Consider the following 24,938-nt stretch of genomic DNA (forward strand, 5'->3'; position numbering starts at 1 on the left):
CTAGAACCCTCACTCCGACTAAAAACACATCTAGACTAGTTTTGGATTTCCTAATTTCCAGCGCAACTTTACTTCTCTTGTTAACTTTCTTTTTCGCCACTGTAGCCCACTCATTCTCATTCTTTGTGCTCTTATCTTCAACCGACATGCTGTCAGTTTCAAACAGAACACCTGCGCAGTTAAGTCAATCTCTTTCGGTGATTCATCAAGGTGTCACTTAATCAGGTGCATTCAAATGTAAAACATTTTACCTTGTTTGGCTGGGTAACATTCAAGATAGCAGCATTACACCCCATATATTGTTTCTGAATCCAGTATCTACAAATATTAGTCTCTAATCCCACTTTATGTCATTTCTTATTTAATCTCATCAGTCACTTCTCTCTCTCGCACACAAGCGCGCGCGCATGCATACACACACACACACACACACACACACACACACACACACACACACACACACACACACACACACACACACACACACACACACACACACACACACACACACATACAAACAAACACCAAGGAGAGAAGCATGGGAGGGAGGGGAGAGGTAGTCCTCAGTGTTGTTTAGGTTGTTAGTACAGTAGGCTGTATCCACTTTCAACTACAATGCCAGAGAGCTTCTATCCATGCCAAGGCTTCTAATGTAGGTACATTTCGTTATTGCAGAATATGTAATTACAGTGGTTGCATTGCAAAGTTTTTATTAATCTATTAGTAAAATTCATTGCCGTGTGTGATACTGCTGTCCCGTACAAACAAATTATTCTCAATCTATTTAGAAATAGATTCACAATAAGTAAAATATATTTGCTATGCATTTGATAAAACCAATATGCTTTTCAATATTTCATTTAGTATACTTTGGGATTATGTCTTGAAAAACATGAAAATATAATTGCTTCTGAATGTGATGTGGATTCTACTCTATCGTTCATTGTAGTCAAAGCAAATTCATGAATACATGTTTGTTTTTTGTTTTTATCAATGACATGCACAGATTAAGTTTGCTGGCTGATCGGGGCCATATATTGGGCCTGGTGGTCAAGACTCGTACCTCAAAAGAGACTCTTGGCCAGGGAAGGGGGTTGTGCTGATGTGACGGTCAATTATTACACTTACAGAACTCTCAAACCCTTGCTGATTACTAGCAAAGGCAAATTGTGTGCTCTTATACTTTCATTAGGATGTCAGCATTTCCTCATCCTGGCCAGTATCCAGATGTCTTTTTCAAAATGTAGATTAATAATAGATTAACTATGCTATTTGTTGCGTATCTGTGCATTTCCACCAGGTCCTGATTGTAAATTAAAGTACCTGAAACTGCTGCCTCCAACCAATTTAGTGAATAGCTGAAATATCCTTTGTCTCTTTCATGCCTTTTAGATTTAAAATTGATTGAGCTGCTTTGGAGACAGCAAATGTTTCATGACTGATGCCATGGATGGGAACCTTGAGTCTGGAGATGTGAATAAAAAGAGATCAGAGTTGTGCTATGTAATAGACGACCTAAGTGCACAACATGCTCCTAATGGATTGGACCACACAGGTACTTCATGTGCTTCATGTGTACAGATTGCTAGCCTTCCAAAGTGAATGTTCAGTATTTCTGGGTGTATTGTAATTTCATAGCTATGTGTTATGTTTTCTTCCCCTCACCCAGGAAACAAATATTGCATGTTGTATGTGGTCATTTCTTCCCAATCAAAGAATCTTTGACTTTGTCAGACCAGATGCAAAATGACAGTCAACTATCTTTGACTGAAGTCTCTGCCAATGAGAGCTTCTACCTGCTACCTATTTATTCTGTATTACCAACAAAAAGATTAGGTATCACTTTGAATGAAGATTGAAACAATCTGTACATTGCATTAGCTGAAAACGTAACTGACCACCACTTATGTCTTGATCTCATTTCATATCAGGTCTGTCACATTCAGAAACTCCTATTGATGAGAATTCTGAATTTCATCACCAGAACATCCATATAACCTTCCCAGCAGACGACACGAATGAAGCACAACAATTGTCGGTGGCAAAATACCAACCACAGCTTACTTCCCCACAGTTGACCCCCACAAACCATTGTCCACCATACCAAATGAGACAGCCATCCACTTCGAGCAGCCACAAAACTTCTGCTGCACAGATCCACCAAGTGGATGGAGATGGTGAGAGCCTATTCTGAATGTGAAGCAATTAATTACTTATAGATTTAGATAGCATAAATCTAGTTTTTTATTTATAGTGTTGTACTTTCCAAATGCCTCTGCCCTTCCAATCCATGTTTCCCTGCTTCCTGTCTTATCACACCTTTAGGCCTGTGTGCCTCCATCCTCTTGGCATGTCTGTTCTGCCAGCCTTGGGACTGTTTACTGGCCACGGGGAAAGGATGCCATGTCTGTGCCTCGTCCCTGTGCTCTTCCCTATGCTCCACAGTGTGCTGCTGTGAGCCTGATTCCCTGGAGCCTCTGCTGGACACATCCCATCACTGTGGCTGCTGTGGGTGTCTGGATGCCCACTGTTGCCTGTGTGGAGGTCCAGGATTTGAGTGCTGTGTCTGTGATACATGCATACATGCCACAGAGTGTCTGGATCTAGGCATGGAGATCTCACAAATGCTCTTCCACTAACCAGATCAGTGTCAAACGAATGTGAACACTGTAAAGAGTCAGATATTGTAGAGATTGTGTGGGCCAAACTCAAAGGACAATAATGGATCCGCTAAATCATCTAACAAATGTAGGTGTTGTACAGTGGAGGCTCATAATAATGTCCGGAACGGCGCTAATGGAATGGCCCCAAACACCTGGAAACTATGTGTTTGATGTATTTGATACCATTCCACTGATTTCGTTCCAATCATTGCTACGAGCCCGTTCTCCCCAATTAAGTTGCCACCAACCTCCTGTGGTTTTGCATTTAGATCTTGGGGTAACTGACAATGTCTACTTGGTTCTTTGTATTTCTAAGTCTGCACTGGCAACCGGATTTTCTAACCAATGACTCAAGGTGAACCACAATGTAAAAGAGAGCTCACTGTAACCACATACAGACAACTCTGTGATCATTTATTGCTGTTTATAGCTGTCTCGATATTGGCAGCAGAGAGAAAGGATAGGAAGTGAGTGTGACTATTGAGAGGGTACCACTGCACTTGAAATTCATTGAGATTAATGATGAACTAAATCATACATCTGCTCATATACAAATGTACATTTAATTCAGAGCAAAGTGGCCCTAAGTGGGGAGTGAGGTGGGGGTGGGGTAAAATATCTGGAATTCTTAACTGCAAGGAAGGCATCAGCATTTAGAAAGACAACTGAGAATGAAAAGTTAACAACAGCATGGTAATATTATTATGGACAGTAAAGAGTATGAATTCTACAAATGTAATATATTTGTAGTATAGGGCACATTTTCAGTATGACTTGATATTCAGAAGTTTCTTAGGTACACTGTATACATTTATAGAAAATTAGTGTTGATATTCTTAGTGTTCAAGAAAAAATATTCATAATGGAATTAAAGTTATTAAAATTAACCCACTTACACAGAAACAGTATCTCTAGACAATTGCACTCATGTATTGAATATCTGTATTTTTGGAGATTGCACTAAGTATACTCTCCATCTTGACACAATAACTTCCGACACTTCAGCAATTTAATTACAGTCGTTTGGGAAAATAAAGCTGTAAACCTCCTTGCACTCTCATGCGATCTGTGAAAATCCAGTATAATTTCCTGCAAAGTTAAGGGGATCCACAACACTACTATATTGAATACATTCCAAATCCATGTGCCAGTTGATGCCTAAGTATGTACTGATATGTGTGTATGTTTGTGACTGGTGGACGCTCCTGGTGTGAATGTGGTGTAGCGGAATGGCGGTGAAAACCCTTAAATTCAAAAATTTAAAAAACTACGTAGCTTCAGCGGGAGCCAAGGACCATAGTTGAAACTCCCATCTGATTCTGGTTCATTTGACGTGAGCAGTAGGACCTTGTTCAAAAGCCCAGCACAATACCTCATACAACCATTATGGGTGGTAACTGTAACACGTTACACTATACCACAGCTAAAGCCCGTTAAGGGTGATAGACTGTAACAAGGCTCAAGATAGAGGGCTGCAGCCACAACAGAGATCATTATGGTGCGGTCAGCATATTTCATGCTGCGGTTGGGATGTCCAGCAGATTATTTAGAAATGGCTTTGTATACATTAGCCTACCTATTTTATTAAGAACACATCTTTGTCGTATTATTCACGCTCTCAGAATTTGCTGCTTCAAGTGAAGTAGCCTACCTCTCCTAGTTGGGCATGCAAGATCAAGTGTGCCTAGTACACTGAGTTTACAAAACATTAAGAACACCTGCACTTTCATTGACATATACTGACCAGGTGAAAGTCATGATCCCTTATTGATGTCACTTGTTAAATCCACTTCAATCAGTGTAGATGAAGGTGAGGAGACAGGTTAAGGAAGGATTTTTAAGCCTTGAGACATGGATTGTGTATGTGTGCCATTCAGAGGGTGAATGGGCAAGACAAAATATTTAAGTGCCTTTGAACGGGGTATGGTACTAGGTGCCAGGCACACTGGTTTGTGTCAAGAACTGCAACACTGCTGGGTTTTTCACGCTCAACAGTTTCCTGTGTGTATTAAGAATAGTCCTCCATCCAAAGGACATCCAGCCAACTTGATAAAACATTGGGAGTCAACATGGGCCAGTATCCCTATGGAAAGCTTTCGACACCTTGTAGAGTCCATGCCCGCAACAAACTGAGGCTGTTCTGAGGGCAAAAATTATATTGATCACCCATATTTGCCTCCATCAGAAAATTGTCCCACTCCTAAAAGGTAGGCTATAAAACATGGCTCAAGAGAAAATGCAAGTCTCTCCAACTCAGCTCTCTAACTTATTCGTCAATATAGCCCAGTACTGATAGCCTAATATAATGGGCCACATGAGAATTTTTGTAATCTAACCTACACTGAGTGTACAAAACATTAGGAAAACCTGCTCTTTCCACAACATAGACCAGGGGTATTCAACTCTTACCCTAAGAGGTCTAGAGCCTGCTGGTTTTCTGTTCTACCTGATAATTCATTGCACCCACCTGATGTGCCAGGTCTAAATCAGTCCCCGATTATAGGGGAACAATGAAAACAAGCAGTGGCACTGGCTTCGAGGTCCAGAGTGGAGTTTGAGGGACATAGACTGACCAGGTGAATCCAGGTGAAAGCTATGATCCCTTATTGATGTCACTTGTTAAATCTACTTCAATCAGTGTAGATCACGTGTCAAACTCATTCCACAAAGGGCTGAGCGTCTGCAGGTTTTCACTCCACCCTTGTTCTTGATTAACGAATTAAGGTCGCTAATTAGTAAGGAACTCCCCTCACCTGGTTGTCTGGGTCTTAATTGAAAGGAAAAAACAAAAACCTGGAATGACTTTGAAATGAGTTTGGAATGAGTTTGACACCACTGCAATAGCAACCCGTCATTCAGGGTAGGTAGGCCAGCGGAAAATACGGAGCGTAGGGCTCGGTAATGTTCTCTAGTTGGGCCGTGATTGGCTCAGTGTTCGGTTAGTCATGGCAACACTACATCGCCGCAAAATCTACGGGGAGAGCTCAAATATTCATGCGCCTTGGGCGCTGCCATAGAGCTACATTAGAAGTGCCCATCCAAGAAGGCTCAAGGTCATTAGCCACAGATAAAATGACGTCACATCCCGTTATATCTACCGTAGCTTTGATTGGACTGATCATGTCAACATCATACTTTCAAAATCTTAGCTAGCAAGCAGTCATCGTCATGAACCACGTCGACAATCTACTGGCAAATCCTTTTCAATCTTTGTCATATGAAGGGAAATTATAAATAGAACATATCGGTGTTCATCCGTCATTGGACATAAACATTACAGAACAAGTTGGAAATCGCAAATTCAACAACGAGTGGTTTGGAAGGAATCTGTGGCTATTTAAAAAAAAAAATGCCCCATGGCTGGCAAGTGAGCTGCGTCGTCACATACGCCTAAAATAACATTGGTAGACTGCGGTTGGGTTCGGGACCAGTTGCGGTAGGAGATGGGAGTTGGACAGAAAGCCAGCGGGTGTGGCCTACCGAGTGGATCAGCGGGAGGCGTTACTATAGACCAGATTTATTTCCAACCGGCCTTGGCAGGGAGTCCCATAGGATGGCACACAATTGGCCTAGCGTCGTACGGGTTAGGGGAGGGTTTGGCCGGTGGTGCTTTACTTGGCTCATCACGCTCTAGCGACTCCTTGTGGTGGTCTGGGTGACTGCGGTCTTACCCCAGTTGCCAGTTGAACGGTGTTTCCTCTGACACATTGGTGCGGCAGGCTTCCAGGTTAAGGTGGCGGGTATAAAGGAGCGCGGTTAGGCGGGTCATGTTTCGGAGGTCATGTGACATGTCTGCTAAAATGTTTTATCTGGTTCTACAATAACAGATGGAACAGTACATGTTAGCTTTGATTCTATTCTATACAAGTTAATCAAATCCAACTTATTATATGGAATGTGCACAGGCTTCATGATGGCAAAAAAAAGCATGGTTCTTGAACATTTAAAGAGATTGTCAGCCGATGTGGTTTTCCTGCAAGAGCTACAAGAGGAGAAATGTATTATTTAAAGAGAAGCTGGGTTGGAGAGGCCTGTGCTGCCACCTACTGTAGTAACAACAGAGGTGTAGGCATTCTGATAAATATGAATACACCCTTTCCCCTTATATTTAATTTAATTTTACCTTTATTTCAGCACACAAACCAAGAAAGACCTTTTCTAATTTTGAATTATACCTTACATGGCGAAAAATACACATTGATTTCATTTTATATCCCAGGGGCAAACCTGGTGTTTTTAGATAGAATTCAAGCTATATTAGATCCACCCCAGACAGGAACTATTATTTTAGCAGGTGACCTAAATCAAGCATTCAGCAAGTTAGACAGACATAGCAATAAAAAAAGGGAAATTTAAGGAGTCTTCAAAGAGCCTCAACATTTTAATTCTACAAATTTTATACAGGACACCTGGAGATTATTATTCCAAACTACATAAGACTACTCCTTTTTTTCTCAAAGTAAGAAAACCTACTCAAGAATTGACTGCATTTTTATTTAAAAAAAAACACAATTAACAAACATCTAAAATCCATGATATAGTGATATCAGATCTTTCTCCTGTATCATGCTTAATTACACCAACAGTAAATACACTTAGTGACAGAATATGGATAATGAACAGAGCACATCTTCAAGACTTGAAATTTATTAAATAGGTAAATGAAAAAATAAAGACCTTTACCATTACAAATGTAGACATAGAGGACAGAGAATAGCTGACCTCTGACTTCATTTGGGATGTTTTTAAGGCGTACATTAGGGGAATGATAATATCATATTCAGCTAAAGTTAAATCTGAGTTTAAAATGAAAAAGAAATCACTATCTTAGAAAAAGCCCATAAAAATCTTTACAAGGAAAAGATGATAATACAATTTCTGAACTTAGGCAGGAATATGGCCTTTTACTTTTGAAGAGAGCCAACAACTACAGGTTAAACTCAAATAAAGCATACAATTTAATGGCAAATAAACCTTGCAAATCCTTTCGCAGACCTCACAAAACGAATACACACCAAACCAGTTATAAAAGATAAGGATACAAATGCTTTAATTAGAAATAGCAACGCAATTAATAACAATTTTAAAAGATTCTATGAAAATCTATATAAACCAGAATTGGACTGATCTTACAGCCTTCTTAGACTCAATAACCCTGAAGCAGATAAAAATCTTAATCACTAAACACGGAAATCACTCAAAAATAAATATTGGACACTGTTAAAACATTTGTGTGGAGAAAAGCACCATGGATGGACAGCTTTCCCATAGAATTTTATTTAATATTATGTATCTCCCCTATTTACTCAAATTACAACACACGTCACTCAATTCAGTGCTTCCAAGTTCCATGTATCTAACAGTTATTTAAGTTATATTAAAACTAGGAAAATCTGGAGAGTCCCCTGCAGATTACAGACCAATACATTTAATAAATTACAACAATAAAATAGTAACAAAACTCATAAGCAACAGAATGGCAAAAGTCTTGATTGGACTTTTTTTATTGCATTTCTTTTTAATTTTTACCCCCTTTTTATCCCCAATTCTCTGAATACGATCTTATCTCATTGCTGCAAATTCTCCAACAGGCTCGGAAGAATCCTCCGAAACATGACCCGCCAAAACGCACTTCTTAACACCCGCTCGCTTAACCCAGTCGCCAGCTGCACCAATGTGTCGGAGGAAACACCGTTCAACTGATGACCGAAGACAACATGCAGGCGACCGGCCCGCCACAAGGAGTCGCTAGAGCGTGATGAGCCAATTGTGCGCCGCCCTATGGGACTCCCGGTCACGGCCGGTTTTGACACAGCCTGGGTTCGGACCCCAGGCTGTAGTGACGCCGCAACACTGCGATGCAGTGCCGTAGACCACTGTGCCACTCAGGAGGCCCTTTGAGTGGCCTTTTCTATTCAAAACTTTGGAAGCATTAAACTTAACAGCTGAAATAATAAATGTCATAAAAATATTATCTTAATCACCTAAAGCAAAAATATACACAAATAATACATGATTTAATACATGATTTGATTACATTGCACAAGACAGGGATGTCCTCTCTCCCCCCTGCTGTTTGCACTGGCAATTGAACCTCTTATAGAGTTAGACAGGACCCAAACGTAACGGGTATCAGTATTGATAAACATGTATATAAACTAAACTTATTTGCTGACGATCTCCTGATATACCTGACTAATATTGAAAACTCAATGCAACTCCTTGTTAAAAATATTAACAAGGAAAGGAAAGGGGTAAAAGGTTTCATTTCCTACATGTACTCTGGTCAAGCTCTGTTGGGGAATGATGAACCTCTGAAAGCTTACATGTAGTGGCATGATGAACTTGGTCTCATTTTTGAGGATGAGAATTGGGGAAAGCTCTTTTTAGATGCTCAGCATCTACCATTTAACACAAGGCACAAGTTGATGCAATTCAATATTTTACATAGGATCTACTTTACACCAGAGAGACTGTATAAGATCAATTCTAAATATTCAACATTTTGCCCAAGGTGTAAAACGGGAGTGGGCACACTTATGCATATGTTCTTGTCCTGCCCTGAACTAAGCAATTATTGGAAAGACATTATTCAGATCTTATCACAGGTTACTAATATGACAGTACCACTAGATCTCTCCCTTATACTTCTTGGAGATGATTCTGTTCTACCAGTTAATATTTGTAGCAAAACCAGATTCATTAAATTGTCAGTCATTGCAGCCAATAAATGCACAGCTACTATATGGAAGAGTGGCACTCCGCCAAGCAAGCAGATGTGGCTAAAAGATCTTCCTATATTCCATCTGAAAGAATAACATACAATTTACGTAATAAACCCTTTGAATTTACTGATGTCTGGGGGGACTTTCAGCAGTTTCTAAAGACGTCACTTTAGCTGCCTCATTACTACTTTCTTCATTAATGTATTATTATTATTTGTTTTTGTGTTGAAAAATTTATTTTCTAGCATGGAATGTGAAGGTCATTCTGTTTCTTTTTTTGTTGATAATAAGTTAAGCTAATACCGGTAGAGGGGAGGTAGGGGGGTGTTCCTGTGTTAGGGAGGGAAGGGTTTTGCACGATGTGCCCCCATGTAGCATGGTGTTTTGTGTAGATGGAAGGAATAACGGGGCATTATCTGTGTCATATTTTGATGATTGTTAAATTGTAAAAAAAATAATATATATATATATATATATATATATATATATATATATATATATATATATATTGTACAAAAAATATATATTATCAAAATACTCTAAAATATCAGGATATAAAAGTTACGTGAAAAAAAACTGAAATAATTGCAATAAGAAAAATTTAATAACTCATGATCTACAGCAATCCTTTAAGTAGACCACAACAAATATTAAATACTTAGAATGCTTGATAAGTGACAACAAATATATAAAGATAACTTTATCCCGTTACTCAACAACATGAAAACAGATCTAACTAAATGGAACAATCTCCCCATAAATCGTTCAGGTAAATCTTGTGTATATTTTGAACCTCGTTAGAATGGCATTTCTCCAAAGGTTAATATATTTATTTTCAGTAATACCAATTAACCCACTGAAAACATGCTTTAAAAAAGTATACCCTGCCATAACAGACTTCATATGGGAAAATAAAACTCATAGAACAAATAGGAAAGTTCATGTTCTTAAACATGGTACATGTTCTTACATCTGAGGGTGGTTTTAACCTTCCAGATTTGGAATTGTATCAACTCGCCACCCAAGTCACCCTTTTACTAGCGACATATTGTTAAATGCACTAAAGAGGAAAAATGGGTACATAATGAAGAGACACAAAGTCATCCTTAGAATCTTTTCACGTGTCGGTTTTCAAAGGATGAAGCTAAGAACATTAACAACTTCATAATTAAGAACACTATAACAACATGGAAGAAAATGTCATGGATTCTACAAGAACCAATATCACTGATGAATTGGCCCACATGGAAAACGGAAGAAATAGAAACCGTAACGTGGTAATAGGATATACAGTTGAAGTCGGAAGTTTACATACACCTTAGCCAAATATATTTAAACTCTGTTTTTCACAATTCCTGAAATTTAATACTAAGAAAAATTATCTGTCTTAGGTCAGTTAGGATCACCACTTCATTTTAAGAATGTGAAATGTCAGAATAATAGTAGAGAGAGTGATTTATTTCAGCTTTTATTTCTTTCACCACATTCTCAGTGGGTCAGAAGTTTACATACACTCAATTAGTATTTGGTAGCATTGCCTTTAAATTGTTTAACTTGGGTCAAACGTTTCGGGTAGCCTTCCACAAGCTTCCCACAATAAGTTGGGTGAATTTTGGCCCATTCATTCTGACAGAGCTGGTATAACTGAGTCAGGTTTGTAGGCCTCCTTGCTCGCACACGCTTTTTCAGTTCTGCCCACAAATTTTCTATGGGATTGAGGTCAGGGCTTTGTGATGGCCACTCCAATACCTTGTTGTCCTTAAGCCATTTTGCCACAACTTTGGAAGTATGCTTGGGGTCATTGTCCATTTGGAAGACCCATTTGCGACCAAGCTTTAACCTTCTGACTGATGTCTTCAGATGTTGCTTCAATATATACACATCATTTTCCTTTCTCATGATGCCATCTATTTTGTGAAGTGCACCACAGTCCCTCCTGCAGCAAAGCACACCCACAACATGATGCTGCCACCCCCGTGCTTCACGGTTGGGATGGTGTTCTTCGGCTTGCAAGCCTCCCCCTTTTTCCTCCAAACATAACGATGGTCATTATGGCCAAACAGTTCTATTTTTGTTTCATCAGACCAGAGGACAGTTCTCCAAAAGTACAATCTTTGTCCCCATGTGCAGTTGCAAACCTTAGTCTGGCTTTTTTATGGCGGGTTTGGAGCAGTGGCTTCTTCCTTGCTGAGCGGCCTTTCAGGTTCTGTCGATATAGGACTCGTTTTACTCTGGATATAGATACTTTTGTACAGGTTTCCTTTCCCCATGATGTTAAGCAAAGAGGCACTGAGTTTGAAGATAGGCCTTGAAATACATCCACAGGTACACCTCCAATTAACTCAAATGATGTCAATTAGCCTATCAGAAGCTTCTAAAGCCATGACATCATTTTCTGGAATTTTCCAAGCTGTTTAAAGGCACAGTCAACTTAGTATATGTAAACTTCTGACCCACTGGAATTGTCATACAGTGAATTATAAGTGAAATAATCGGTCTGTAAACATTTGTTGGAAAAATGACTTGTGTCATGCACAAAGTAGATGTCCTAACCGACTTACTAAAACTATAGTTTGCTAACAAGAAATTTGTGGAGTGGTTGAAAAACAAGTTTTAATGACTCCAACTTAAGTGTATGTAAACTTCCGACTTCAACTGTACAATAATTTCCATGACAGAATTTAAAAGACATTTTCAAATATATTGTCCTTGTGATGTACTTGTCTGTTAATGTTATGCATTACCTCATGTTTTATGTGGACCCCAGGAAGAGTAGCTGCTGCTTTAGCAGTAGCTAATGGGGATCCTAATAAAATATCAAATACCAGTCTGAGAAAGCAGTGGGTATGCAAGGAAAGGGTGTTTGGAACAATGAAGCCCAACCATTGAGACACATTGCACTCTGAAAACCCTTTACTTTGTCCATTGTGAAATATCATGATCAACAAGACAAAGCATGGAATTGAAATTTCATCACTGCAGTGAAAAGCATAAAACATGAGCAAATGTTTTCTACATTTTTATTTTGGTTAAAATAAAACATACCAGAAAACAGTAAAGAGTGACAGATTGCTTAATATTGCTGAGTATAGAAAAAGCAAGTAATTCAATACACTTTCAAATATAATTCAAAGTGGCCAACAATATATTCCCTTTAAAGCCGTTAAAGGTTTGTGTTCCAGTAAACGCAGAACCATAAGTGAAAATCAGAACAGCAATATATATGTTTCTAAATGATTCAAAATAGAGGATGTCATATCAAACCACAGCCGCAGTTCAAGTAACACTAAACTGCATTTAAAAAAAACATTCAGATAATCAGACATATTGCATTGTTTTTTGAGTTCATGTGTCAAACATTTTCATCTCTTTTTATGTTTTTTAAATAAAAGCCTGTTAGGAGAGTAGACTCTGCATCCATCTTCCTTGACATGGAGGAAAGGCACAAATGTTTCAACAGCATCTGGGAAGCATCAATTGACAATACATAGGAAAAACAGATCCCTAACATATACTGCTAACGAACGTACTTTTCTTTGAAAAGCTTGTCAATACAAATTAAAGAAAGACTGAGGGCTAGAGGAGTGATACGCACTAACCATGCACGGACTTCAGTCTCTTGGAAAAACATGTGGAATGTTACACATTTTCAGATTAGATGACTCAGAAAAAGGTAACTGTATGTCTAGAGCTAGAAGTCAAGTCTATGTGACAAAGCCTTGGAAAATCGCTATAGAAATCTTAGTCAACATAATCATATTATTATCATCACAAATTACCATATGACCGTCTAAGAAATATACTGCATAGCCCAGTACGTTTCTGCAACACACACAGCATGCAGTGTTTCAGAGATTAGTGCCAAACGTTAAAGCTATACTTCCATTGACTATAAAAAATATATATATAATGCACCCGTATAAAGACTTAAATCTATGATCATTCTGTGAAAGGTGGCCTGCTTTGGCTGACTAGCTGCAGCATCTTTTGCTTTACTTCTATATTTATTTTGTTCATTGTAAGTTCAGTTACATACCGGCTGTATAGCCATTCAACAGACAAAAGCTTTTTAAAAATGCATAGACAACAGGAAAAGGTGCAACAAACATGTTTTGAAAGTTCACAAATATTTAAAAAAAATGTAAGATACAGTAAATATATATTTTTTGTTTTTAGAGGTTATCAAATCATTTTTTTATACCACAAACTATGTGCCTTATATATTTAATAAAATATCCCTTTGGTACATTTTTGTTAGACAAACAGGAGATCTGTAAAATGCATTCACTTATGTACTTTAAGCTATAGAAATCCTGATTTTCAACTCAGTTAAAAAAATACCTAAATTCAATAAAGCACCTGTTATGTTGTTCATGCCAATTTCACAAAATAGACAAGAACCTTCCCACAAAAGTTACAAAGTGCACAAAGTATATACTCTACAATGAAGCAATAATATACTGTACATAACTAAACCACCACTCTATTTCCTCTTTAATGTCTGTGCAGGGAAATCTTGGTTGAGTTGAGGCTTTTTTTTTTAATCAAATGTCCATATCCTAATTTTACTATGTTCCACTTGAAAATGATTGCATTTATCATTGATGGTGTGCTGAAAAGGGGGGGGGGGGTTCTAAGTTCAGGGACCAATATTAACTTGGTAAGGGAGGAAAGGGTAGCCATTTATTTTGGACTGATTCAGATCAAAGTCATTTTTTGTGAAACCGTTGGCTGTTTGTCCAGTGCCATATGCAGTGTTCTAGCTCTTATTTTCCAGTGCTCCTCCTTCTTTCCCCAACCCTCTCATTACCCAACTCCCTGGTCGCTCTCTACTAGTTTGACCCCAGTATGTCTCTGCTACAAGTCCTCCTCCATACTGAAGCTGCTCCTACGACTGCTGGTCTTTGAGGCACCTGGTGACACGAAAAACAGTGGGTCCACCCTCTCTGGGGACAGTGTGTACCCCTCATCCATGATGATGTCCCCTAACCCCACGTCTAGGTACATCCCAGCATTGGAGGGGTCATCCAGCTCGGTGAAGCTGACACTGCCCAGGTCCAGGGGGCTGCTTATGGTCACAACAACAGGGGAGTCAGAGGAAGGTGGGGAGGAGGTAAGGACAGGCTGCGCCATGGCTGCTGCCCCCAGGCTGAGAAAGGTTTGGGAGCAGGCCTCTCCAGAGCTGGGCCCCAGTTTATGGTCTCCCTGCTGAAGGTGCTGCTGCTGACGGAGGGAGGGGTCTGAACTCAGGCCAGGGGACATCAGGCTGGAGAGGCCATGGAGCTGAGCCTGCATCTCCAACTCCTTCACATAAGAACAAACAATATATTTAGAGATTATTATTTTTATGATAACATTTCTAGATTTTTTCTCTCCTTATAGTCATGATAACTATAGTACCTTCAGAAAGTATTCACACCCCTCGACCTTTTCCATATTTTGTTGTTACAAAGCTGGATTTATATAGATTTAATTCAATTATTTTGCCAACGATCTACACAAAACACTCTGTCAAAGTGGAAGAAACATTTTTACATTTGTAAAAATAAAAATATAAAAAATAAAATATATAAACTCAGTGACCAGTTTATTAGGTACACCCATCTAGTACCGGGTTGGACCCTTTGCCTCCAAAACAGCCTGAATTCGTCAGGGCATGGCATTCAATCGTTGCTCAATTGGTATCAAGGGACCTGAAGTGTGCCAGGAAAACATTCCCCACACCAGTACACCACAAGCCTGTCCCGTTGACACCAGGCAGGATGGGTCCATGGACTAATACTGTTGACGCCAAATCCTGACTATCCGCATGACGCAACAGGAACCGGCATTCGTTGGACCAGGCAATGTTTTCCACTCCTCAATTGTCCAGTGTTGGTGATCGCATGCCCACTGGAGCCACTTCTTCTTGTTTTTAGCTGATAGGAGTGTAACCCGATGTCGTCGTCTGCTGCAATAGCCCATCCGTGACAACGATCAACGAGTTGTGCGTTCCAAGATGCGTTCTGCACACCACTGTTGTACTGCGCCGTTATTTGTCTGTTTGTGGCCCCCCTGTTAGCTTGCACGATTCTTGTCATTGTTCTCCAACTTCTCTCATCAACAATATGTTTTCTCCCACAGGACTGCCGCTGACTGGATGTTTTTTTTGTTTGTCGCACCATTCTCGGTAAACCCTAGACACTGTCGTGTGTGAAAAACCCAGGAGGGTAGCTGTTTCTGAGATACTGGATCCGGCGTGCATGGCACCGACGATCATACCACGCTTAGTCGCTTAGATCACTAGTTTTGCCCATTCTAACAATCAATCGAACAGTAAATGAATGCTTCGATGCCTATCTGCCTGCGTTATATGGCAAGCCAAGGCCACGTGACTCACGGTCTGTAGGAGCGATCGCTTTTTGTGAATGGTGTGGATTGAAAAAGTGTGATTAAAATATTTTTTTTAAGAATCACCGTTGGCAGTGATTACAGATGTGAGTCTTTCTGGGTAAGTCTAAGAGCTTTGCACAATATTTGCACATTATCCTTTTTATAATTCTTCAAGCTAGTTGGTTGTTGATCATTGCTGCTTAACAGCTATTTTCAAGGCATGCCATAGATTTTCAAGCCGCTTTTAGTCAAAACTGTAACTAGGCCACTCAGGAACATTCAATGTTGTCTTAGTAAGCAACTCCAGGGTAGATTTGGTGAATGTCTCCCAGTGTCTGTTGGAAAGCAGACTGAACCAGGTTTTCCTCTAGGATTTTGCCTGTGCTTAGCTTTATTCCGTTTCTTCTTATTCTAACAAATGTCCTTGCCGATGGCAAGCACACCCATAACATGATGCAGCCACCACCATGCTTGAAAATATGAAGAGTGGTTCTGCGTGATTTATTGTGTTGGATTTGCCACAAACATAACGCTTTATATTCAGGACATAAAGTTAATTTATTTTAGAGCCTTATTGCAAACATGATGCTTGTTTTGGAATATTTTTATTCTGAACATTTTTATTCTTCTTTTCACTCTGTCAATTAGGTTAGTATTGTGGAGTAACAACGTTGTTGATCCATCCTCAGTTCTATCACAGCCATTAAACTTTGTAATGGTTTTAAAGTCACCATTGGCTTCATGGTGAAACCACTGAGCGATTTCCTTCCTCTCCAGCAACTGAGTTAGGAAGGACATCTGTATCTTTGTTGTGACTGGGTGTAATGATATACCATCCAAAGTGTAATTAATAACTTCACCTTTCTCAAAGGGATCATCAATGTCTGCTTTTTTATTTTTACCCATCCACCAATAGGTGCCCTTCTTTGTGAGGCATTGGAAAATCTCACTGGTCTTTGTGTTTGAAATACATTGCTCGACTGAGGGACCTTACAGATAATTGTATGTGTGGGGTACAGAGATGAGGTAGTCATTCAGAAATCATGTTAAACACTATTATTGCACAGAGTGAGTCCATGCAACTTATTATGTGACTTGTTCAGCAAATTTGTTGCCATAACAAAGGGGTTGAATAATTATTGACTCAAGACATTTCAGCTTTTAATTTTTAATTAATTAGTTAATTTTGAAAAACATAATTCCACTTTGACATTATGGGGTATTGTGTGTAGGCCAGTGACAAAAAAATCTAAATGTAATCCATTTTAAATTCAGGCTGTAACAACAAAATGTGGAAAAAGTCAAGAGGTGTGAATGCTTTCTGAAGGCACTGTATGTCCAATAACTGACCTGGATGCGCAGCATCAAGCTGTGGTTAGCATGTTCCAGCTTCTTCTGACGCATCTCTACCTCCTTGGCTCTCTGCTGCTCCTTCTGCAGCTTCCTGATGTAGTCCACCGAGGCCTTCAGAATGGTGCCCTTATTCCAGCGCGTCTCCCTACAGCCATGAGAAAAAGAGAGAAGGTTGTTAGAGAGGAATATCAAATCTGATACAAATGTAATATTGCTTTTCATTCCCAAAATGTAAAATCTGATTGAGATTTAATTTGTGTCAATACCACCACTGATCAAGTCATCCAAAGTAAAATGCCCTGAATAAGAGAAGAATAACGACACAAACTCACGGGTCACTTGACTTGGGTATTATGGCCCCCAGCTCCGTTATGCGGTCATTGATGTTAAACCTCCGCCTCCTCTCAACTGTCAAGAGAAACAATGGGGAAAGAGATTTAGAAATGAAACTCACACTCCAAGAGGAACAAGAGCTGTCTAGCATCATAGAGGGTAAAGAACAATACAGAAGTGAAAAAAATAAATAAAAAAGGTATGACTCACTGAGGTTATGGTTGTCCTTCTTCTGTCTCTCTTTCACCAGCACTTTGGTATCTGCATATTGAACATAACATATACTTTAGAGGTGCTGCTGTGCAATCTAAAAATCCATTTTTACAATTTACAATTTAACAAAATGGAAAGTTACATAGGACATAACATAAGAAGTTTATAATCCCCCCCAAAAACATTCTTATCTCCAGAGCTATATAAAATAAGGAGGAACTGGACAGTGAGGATCATGGACCTAGTACAGGAGGAAAGGAACAAGGCCATACCAGAGTATTCCCTTTTAATATTGGTCAGATCCGCAGGGCAGGAGTTGCTGACAGTGAGGGTAGGTGCTGCCATTCCAGGACTATGGTATATATCCAGGAGGTTCCCAGGGAGCTGTAAGAGGCAAGGGAAACCACTGCATTAACATCAAAGCAAGCAAAGTTTAACACTGACAACCTGGACAAGCTTCCAGGAGAAACTAATGAAACATAAAAATTCAACTCAATATATTTTCTATTGTCATACATTTTCTTGTTCTACATGTATCAGAATACTCATTTAACTGTCATAACTTTCAAAACAGGCTGTCTCGTAGCCTCGTAGCATACTGTACTATATTTGACCTTCAATGATTGTACACAAGGATACTAAATTACCATACGACAGGTTGGCTGGCTTATATGGAATATAATTTCAAGCAAGTCATCACAATTTATTATAAGCCTAATACCTTGTTGAACCTTCAATTAAGGAAAAGTTATCCAAAAGCATTAACGCATTTGAAACAAATCTGACATGTGTTGCGGTAGGCTATAAATCCTTATAAATGTGAGAAATATTGCCAAATGTCTATTCCCCCTTTTTTAAATTTTCAACCTAAAATGACAGCCAAATCTAACTGCCTGTAGCGCCGGCCATGAAGCAAGGATATGCATATTCTAGGTACCACTTGAAAGGAAACACTTTGAAGTTTGTGGAAATGTGAAAGGAATGTAGGAGAATATAACACATTAGATCTGGTAAAAGATAATACAAAGGAAAAAAAAAAATTGTACCATCATCTTTGAAATGCAAGAGAATGTATTATTCCAGCACAGGTGCAATTTAGATTTTGGCCACTAGATGGCAGCAGTGTATGTGCAAAGTTTTAGACTGATCCAAGGAACCATTGCATTTATGTTCAAAATGTGGTATCAAGACTGCCCAAATGTGCCTAATTTGTTAATTAATAACTTTTCATGTTCAAAACAGTGCACTCTCCTAAAACAATAGCATTGTATTATTTCACTGTAATAGCTACTGTAAATTGCACAGTGTCGTTAGATTAACAAGAATTTAAGCTTTCTGCCTATATCAGATATGTCTATGTCCTGGGAAATGTTCTTGTTACTTACAACGTCATGCTAATTGCATTAGCCTACATTAGCTCAACCGTTCCTCAGGGGACCCACCAATCCTGAAGAAGTTTTAACAAGGCCACTCTGCCATGTGCTGCCGAACAACCCGATTGATTTACCTCAATGTTCTTTCTTTTCTTTTCATGCTCCTGAAGCAAAACCAAAATCCCAATTTTCTGATGCGGGACGTAATCTCTTCAATCTCTTTCCCTCTAACAACTCAACTGTTAAAAACGTATTTTGAGCACCCTCTGAATTGTCCACCATTCCAATTTCACATACTGCCATGCCCTGCATGCCTTGTCCTCCTCTCCCATTTCTCCTGGTTGCTACCCCACCCAGACAACACTGGCCTGACGAGTCTTAGTTAAGTTCCAGAAGAGTATGTTTACTCCTACAGCACCACTGAATTCCAGTTTGAGAAATTCAACCAAGACAAAACAGATATAGCAAGATAATTCCAAAAATGATAGGCTAGTTGTTAATTGAATTTCACTGCATAATTGTCACTAATTTGACAGATCCATACATTTGTCCATACTTGTGTTTTCGGATTAGCCCAATTGCAATTGACAAATACACATTTCCAGATTTCCACATACTGTACTAGGCAGCTGTAGACCCAAGTCAATTAACGTCATGAAGTCATCATTGAAACTTGATTCAAGGCTGATGATGTCGTCAATTACGCCATCTATCTGGAAAGACACACAGACACCCAACTTAGCTTTACATTAATAGAACAGCTAATAAAATATTTTTTAATGTGGAAAGTTAAAGGACAGCTTGAATTTAACTGTATTACATTACTTACTTGAAATGTATATATATATATATATATATATATATATAGAAGGTACAATGACACAAAGTAAGTAATTATCTTGCCCTAATGAAGAATGATTTCAAAAGAAAAGGCATGTGTCTAAGAGAGGTGCAGATATCATTAATCTGCCAGTGTAGTATTTAACAGCAGACTGTGCAACTAAGCCAACAATGGCAACATGACAAGAGGCATTACAGAACAAACAAAAAAGTAATTAAGTGATCAGTAGGTTAGGCCTTCAACCTAAACTTTCATGGAAAATATGTCTGGGAATAGACAATGAGAAGCCGTTCAATTGTGAGCTTTATCCATGGACTTCCCATAGCTTTATTCCACTTAGACTAAACAAAACGTCTGTAAATTGTGGGAGTTCAGATTTGTAACTAATTTGATGCCTGCCGCAAAAGGCAGTAGGTCCATACAAACTGTAGCATGATACCATCCCACTTAAGACATCAAGCCAATGTGAGTGGTGTATTGCAGTATAATGCGGTCTTCAGTCATACCACATACCTCCTCTTTGTTGGATCCCAGGTTGAGTAAAGCCATTGGGCTGTTTGGAGCACTGAGGGCTGTGGGAGCCATCTCAGGGGCAGAGCTAGACAGTGTCAAGGGAGATACACCTAGGATTTGAGGTGCCACCTTATTGCCGAGGGTGGTGGAGAGATACTCCTTCACCTGCTGCCTCTGAGACTGCTGGATGTGATACTTGGTGGGGTTCTCCAGATGGGTCTGCACCTAATAGATTTAAAGAACATGTCAGTCAAACAGCCAACTAAGAATGCAACTTGTAACATGCCAATTTAATATGGAGGTTATAAGCTACCATTTCATGGTGTGGAATGCCATGCAAGTGTAGTTCCTCTGGAGAGAAGCCATTAGAAGTGGAGTCTCACCTTCAACACCTCCACGGGCACCTGTGCGGGTGGAGGGCGAGCAGCCATTGGGGGCAGAGTGACATAGATGGCAGGGGTGGAGTCAGTTGCCCTGAGCTGAGCCACAGAGTCCTGCTGCTGGGCCTCCCGTCTCTCTTGTTCCTGGGCTTGTTCCCGCATCAGCTGCTGCCGAAGCAGCACACGCGACGACATGGCTCAGTTGGGTTGTACGCCTCCATTCAAACAGGAGAGGGAAGAGAGAGGTAACAATATATACATGTACGATATGCTCTGGCTTTTATATGGCTTGGCTGCATAGGCCTACTTCATCCTCAGATAGCAAGCCCTGGAAGTCAGACTACTGAACAAGATTATATTTCCAACACCCAGATGAACCAGCAGAATAAATTGAAATGGGATTTTGTTCAACATTCTCACTTGCTGGGCTCCTTTCATTGATCCTGCGTTGTGGTATAACTACCCCTCTGTGTAGGTAATGCAGTCATTGGTGCAGGGTCTCATATGGTTAGTTTGCTTACTCTAGTTCTTCCTGACCAATGACTTAACTTATGGGCCTTACTTCCGTCAACCCCTTTTGGCTACAGATACATGTCCCCAGAGCTGTGGTATTCAAACTTGTTCAGTGGGGACCCCATTTTTTTCCAGTCAGTTTCTGGGGACAGCATTTTTTCCACCCCAAATCTAATGACACATCAACAAATAACCTTCAATTCATTACATGTTAATCAAAGAAACCAATAAATACATAACATTTTATTTTTCAAATTATCTTTCTCAAAAACGTTTGTATATTGTCCCATTAAATAATCTGTACTCTTAATTTTGTTACAAAAAATATATATTTTACGTCCCCTCTGAAGTTCCCCGCGATCACGACTTTGAATACCACTGCCCCAGAAGCAAAAGGTCAAAACAGCCATGCCAATAACTTAGAGTATGGATATACTGACAAGATACACGTCTCTCCGCCCTAACAATGGGAGACGTTGTCCACACAGCTGCGCGGTGGGCTGTCTAGTTCTTAAGATTAGTGGATACATCTCATTGTAATACTTTAAAAAAATATTCGATGAGGGTTGTTGGCGTCAACCGCCAGTATTCAATGGCGAGAGAAGACACTATGCTACTATCCTCATGACATCAATATGCCTCGCCATCTCCGATAAACCTTTTTTCCTCAAAGTTGCATATATCAGCACACTCGTAACAACTTAAACATTACAAAACTTTTATTCGATCAAATAAACCTCACGTAACAAATAAGCCATTTATTTTTTGTTGACCAAATTCGACACCCATTGACCTCCATACAAAAACAACTTCCTTGGTGGGCGAAAGGAGGGAGACAGATTTTCCGACGAGTTGGGCCTCTCGCTTCCTCTCTGCTGTTTACCAACATGTTGAGTCCAGTTCAAGAATTTAACGATCTGTATTGGAAAGCTCTTGCATTGACTGAATTTAAATGGAATTCACCCCAACTGTTAATCAGATTAAAGCCTGTACATTTCAGTTTGCTTACTCCTTTTCTATTAAAGGCAGTGGACAGCTAGACCATAACGACGTTGGCTGGCTAGCTAGCTAAAGTTACACAATAATGACGACTTATGTAAAGATGTGTGGACATATTAGCTTGTTAGCTAACTGCTAACGTTACGGAGAAAACAGCTACGCTTCCAAAGTGTTCGACAACAAACAAGACAAGTTGGGTCAGTGTGGCCACTATAATACAATTGTGTTACCACTTCAACACTTTTATAAACAAGACAAAACATACCTTTACTTCAGTTCAAATAATTCAGAATGAGGCACCTGTGTGTGAGCAGCATTAGCCAACGTTAGCTGGGAGTTTTCTTTGGAGGGGGGGCAGGAAGTTGTCAAACTTGACAATTAGTTTGTCAAAATAACAACTGGAGAATTCGCGTTCCCTGTCATGTCTGCATTTAGCGTGACATTTTGAATTCTGGCGAGCTAGATACAGTATCTAACTAATAATGTGCCAATTGCGGAAAATGCCAGCAACTAGTAGTGGTGGGGAGTCGCTTCAAAAACAATCGATTCCTCGAGTTCTTGCCCGTCTACTCCCATTTCCCGGTGTCAAGCTTCAATCGACTCCTACGATTCAGTATTTTTTGCAACGACTAAACTATTTTCCGTAATCTCCTTCGAAAACCCAAGCTCTCGAATCTTTCACAGCAAATAAAGAGAGATGGGAGGGGCACAGCCTGGGATGTCGGACACTAATAAAATAGTGTTGGTCACATACACGTTATTGGCAGATGTTATTGCGGGCGTAGCGAAATGCTTGTGCTTCTAGCTCCGACAATGCAGTAATATCTAACAAATTACACGACAATATACCCAATACACACAAATGTAAGTAGGAATGGATTAAGACTATATACACATAAGGTCAAGCGATATCAGAGCAGAACGGACTAAGATACCGTAGAATAGTATAGAATACAGTAGGTGCATATGAGATGAGTAATACCAGATATGTAAACATTACTAAAGTGACTAATGTTCCATTCCTTAAAGTGATCAGTGATTCCTAGTCTATGCCTATAGGCAGCAGCCTCTAATGTGCTAGTGATGGCAAGGCAGAGTCAGAACTGTGCATCAGTAATCAACAGATGTAAGCTATAGCAATGATAAGTTTAGCTATTTCTTGGCCTACAATGTCTTGAGCAAGTTCACTAAAGTAGGGGTTATCAATGAGTAGGCTGAGCTATTTGACACGCAACAGACCAAACACACTAGTGTTTTTTTATAGCGAAGAGAAAGAGGAGCAGGCGAGGGATCAGAACCGTGCGCATAGGCTATATCTTGGTAGTCTGGTAATCTAGCAATGCCTCGTAAATTCAACTAAAGTATAATAGGTTATCAATGAGTATGGTTAAGCTATTCTTCATAGTGCCAGTGAATTGAAGTTGAACTTTGCCAAATGCATCAGTTTAATATAGTGTAGGATGCCACCCTTCCAACAAGTCAGTTCGTGAAATTTCTGCCCTGCTAGAACTGCTCCAGTCAACTGTAAGTGCTGTTATTGTGAAGTGGAAATCTCTAGGAGCAACAACAGCTCAGCCATGAAGTGGTAGGCCACACAATACCTGTTAGGAGCTTATTGAAATGGGTTTCCATGGCCAAGCAGCCGCACAGAAGCCTAAGATCAACATGCGCAATGGCAACCATCGGCTGGAGTGTAAGGCTTCCCGCCATTGGACTCTACCTGCCCCAATGCATAGTACCAACTGAAAAGTTTGGTGGAGGAAGTGAATACCGGAACAATATTTCTAACATAATGTGGGATATGGTCAATGGGAAACTATGGAAAAAATAATGTAATATTGTTTTTCATATTGTGATGTCATTAAACACTGTATGGATGAAATACTGTAACTTGGAAAGTACATCCCCTTTATCAAGTTTCCATCCAATACGTTCTGCATATGAAAATAATGAAAGTATTTTTGTTAAGATCAGATGTGATTTTAGTAAGTATAAGAGAAACTCTCTCCGATAAAAACTGTAGCCACGGCCCAAGTGAGGTCGGAGAGCATGTCAGGCGAACGGAGCCGTCCCCTTTGGCCAGATTGCATAAAAAGCCTTGGTAACGAAATTAACATTAGACCAGGAAACGAGGCATTAGCTACATGTTTGAAATGGTTGAAACTTTAAACCTCAACACAAGGTGAAGAAATAAACTCACCTTCCTTTAGACCAGAGAGACGAAGAGCTGCAGCTCATGTCCATAGTGGTCTGAATCCTTAACCCTGAATAATCCACGAGGGAGAAAGGACAAACTCCCCTCTCAGACAATCACTGGTACAGCTGATTAGCTGTCCTGAGTCAAATATCTTGAACTCTTCAAACCATCCCATCCTACTACGAGTCTCAAATCAACCCACTGGAATCATCGGCACGGCTGGCTTATCTTCAAATAAGCAGCTTCAGAAGGGAATGGAAGAGTGAACTCTGTAGTTCTGTTCAGGACAAAGACACCCATACGTAAATACAGTTGAAGTCGGAAGTTTACATGTACAGTACCTTAGCCAAATACATTTAAACTTAGTTTTTCACAATTCCTGACATTTAAATCTAGTAAAAATTCCTTGTCTTAGGTCAGTTAGGATCACCACTTTATTTTAAGAATGTGAAATGTCAGAATA

General features: G+C 39.7%; 1 protein-coding gene across 5 annotated transcripts; it reads right to left on the reverse strand.

Annotated features, from left to right (window-relative positions):
* Positions 1–12,391: 12,391 nt before the first annotated feature.
* Positions 12,392–22,852, reverse strand: LOC139535583 (transcription factor E3-like). Of its 5 annotated transcripts, none has more exons than XM_071335141.1 (10): positions 22,544–22,851; positions 21,187–21,450; positions 20,770–20,981; positions 20,387–20,611; positions 19,650–19,745; positions 17,932–18,043; positions 17,657–17,707; positions 17,446–17,521; positions 17,111–17,258; positions 12,392–14,692 (listed from the first exon to the last, which is right to left on the reverse strand). In XM_071335141.1, exons 3-10 carry the CDS (start codon positions 20,959–20,961, stop codon positions 14,246–14,248), a joined length of 1,347 nt encoding a protein of 448 aa, XP_071191242.1. In that variant the 5' UTR covers positions 20,962–20,981; positions 21,187–21,450; positions 22,544–22,851; the 3' UTR covers positions 12,392–14,245. The 5 variants fall into 5 exon arrangements, with proteins under 5 accessions (XP_071191242.1, XP_071191241.1, XP_071191243.1 ...); XM_071335140.1 differs by having other exon boundaries at positions 21,329–21,450; positions 22,544–22,850; XM_071335142.1 differs by lacking the exon at positions 21,187–21,450 and having other exon boundaries at positions 22,579–22,850.
* Between the last annotated feature and the right edge of the window lie 2,086 nt (positions 22,853–24,938).

This window comes from Salvelinus alpinus, chromosome 12 (assembly GCF_045679555.1).
Source record: "Salvelinus alpinus chromosome 12, SLU_Salpinus.1, whole genome shotgun sequence".
In the NCBI taxonomy this organism is placed as follows: domain Eukaryota; kingdom Metazoa; phylum Chordata; class Actinopteri; order Salmoniformes; family Salmonidae; genus Salvelinus; species Salvelinus alpinus.

Excerpts from the sequence above, each read along its gene's own strand:
- LOC139535583 (XM_071335141.1), bottom strand. The coding sequence starts at position 20,961 with ATGTCGTCGCGTGTGCTGCTTCGGCAGCAGCTGATGCGGGAACAAGCC. Across the intron at positions 20,612-20,769 it reads TGCCCGTGGAGGTGTTGAAG|GTGCAGACCCATCTGGAGAA; the intron begins GTGAGACTCCAC and ends TAAATCTATTAG. Across the intron at positions 18,044-19,649 it reads GTCTACAGCTGCCTAGTACA|CTCCCTGGGAACCTCCTGGA; the intron begins GTATGTGGAAAT and ends TGCCTCTTACAG.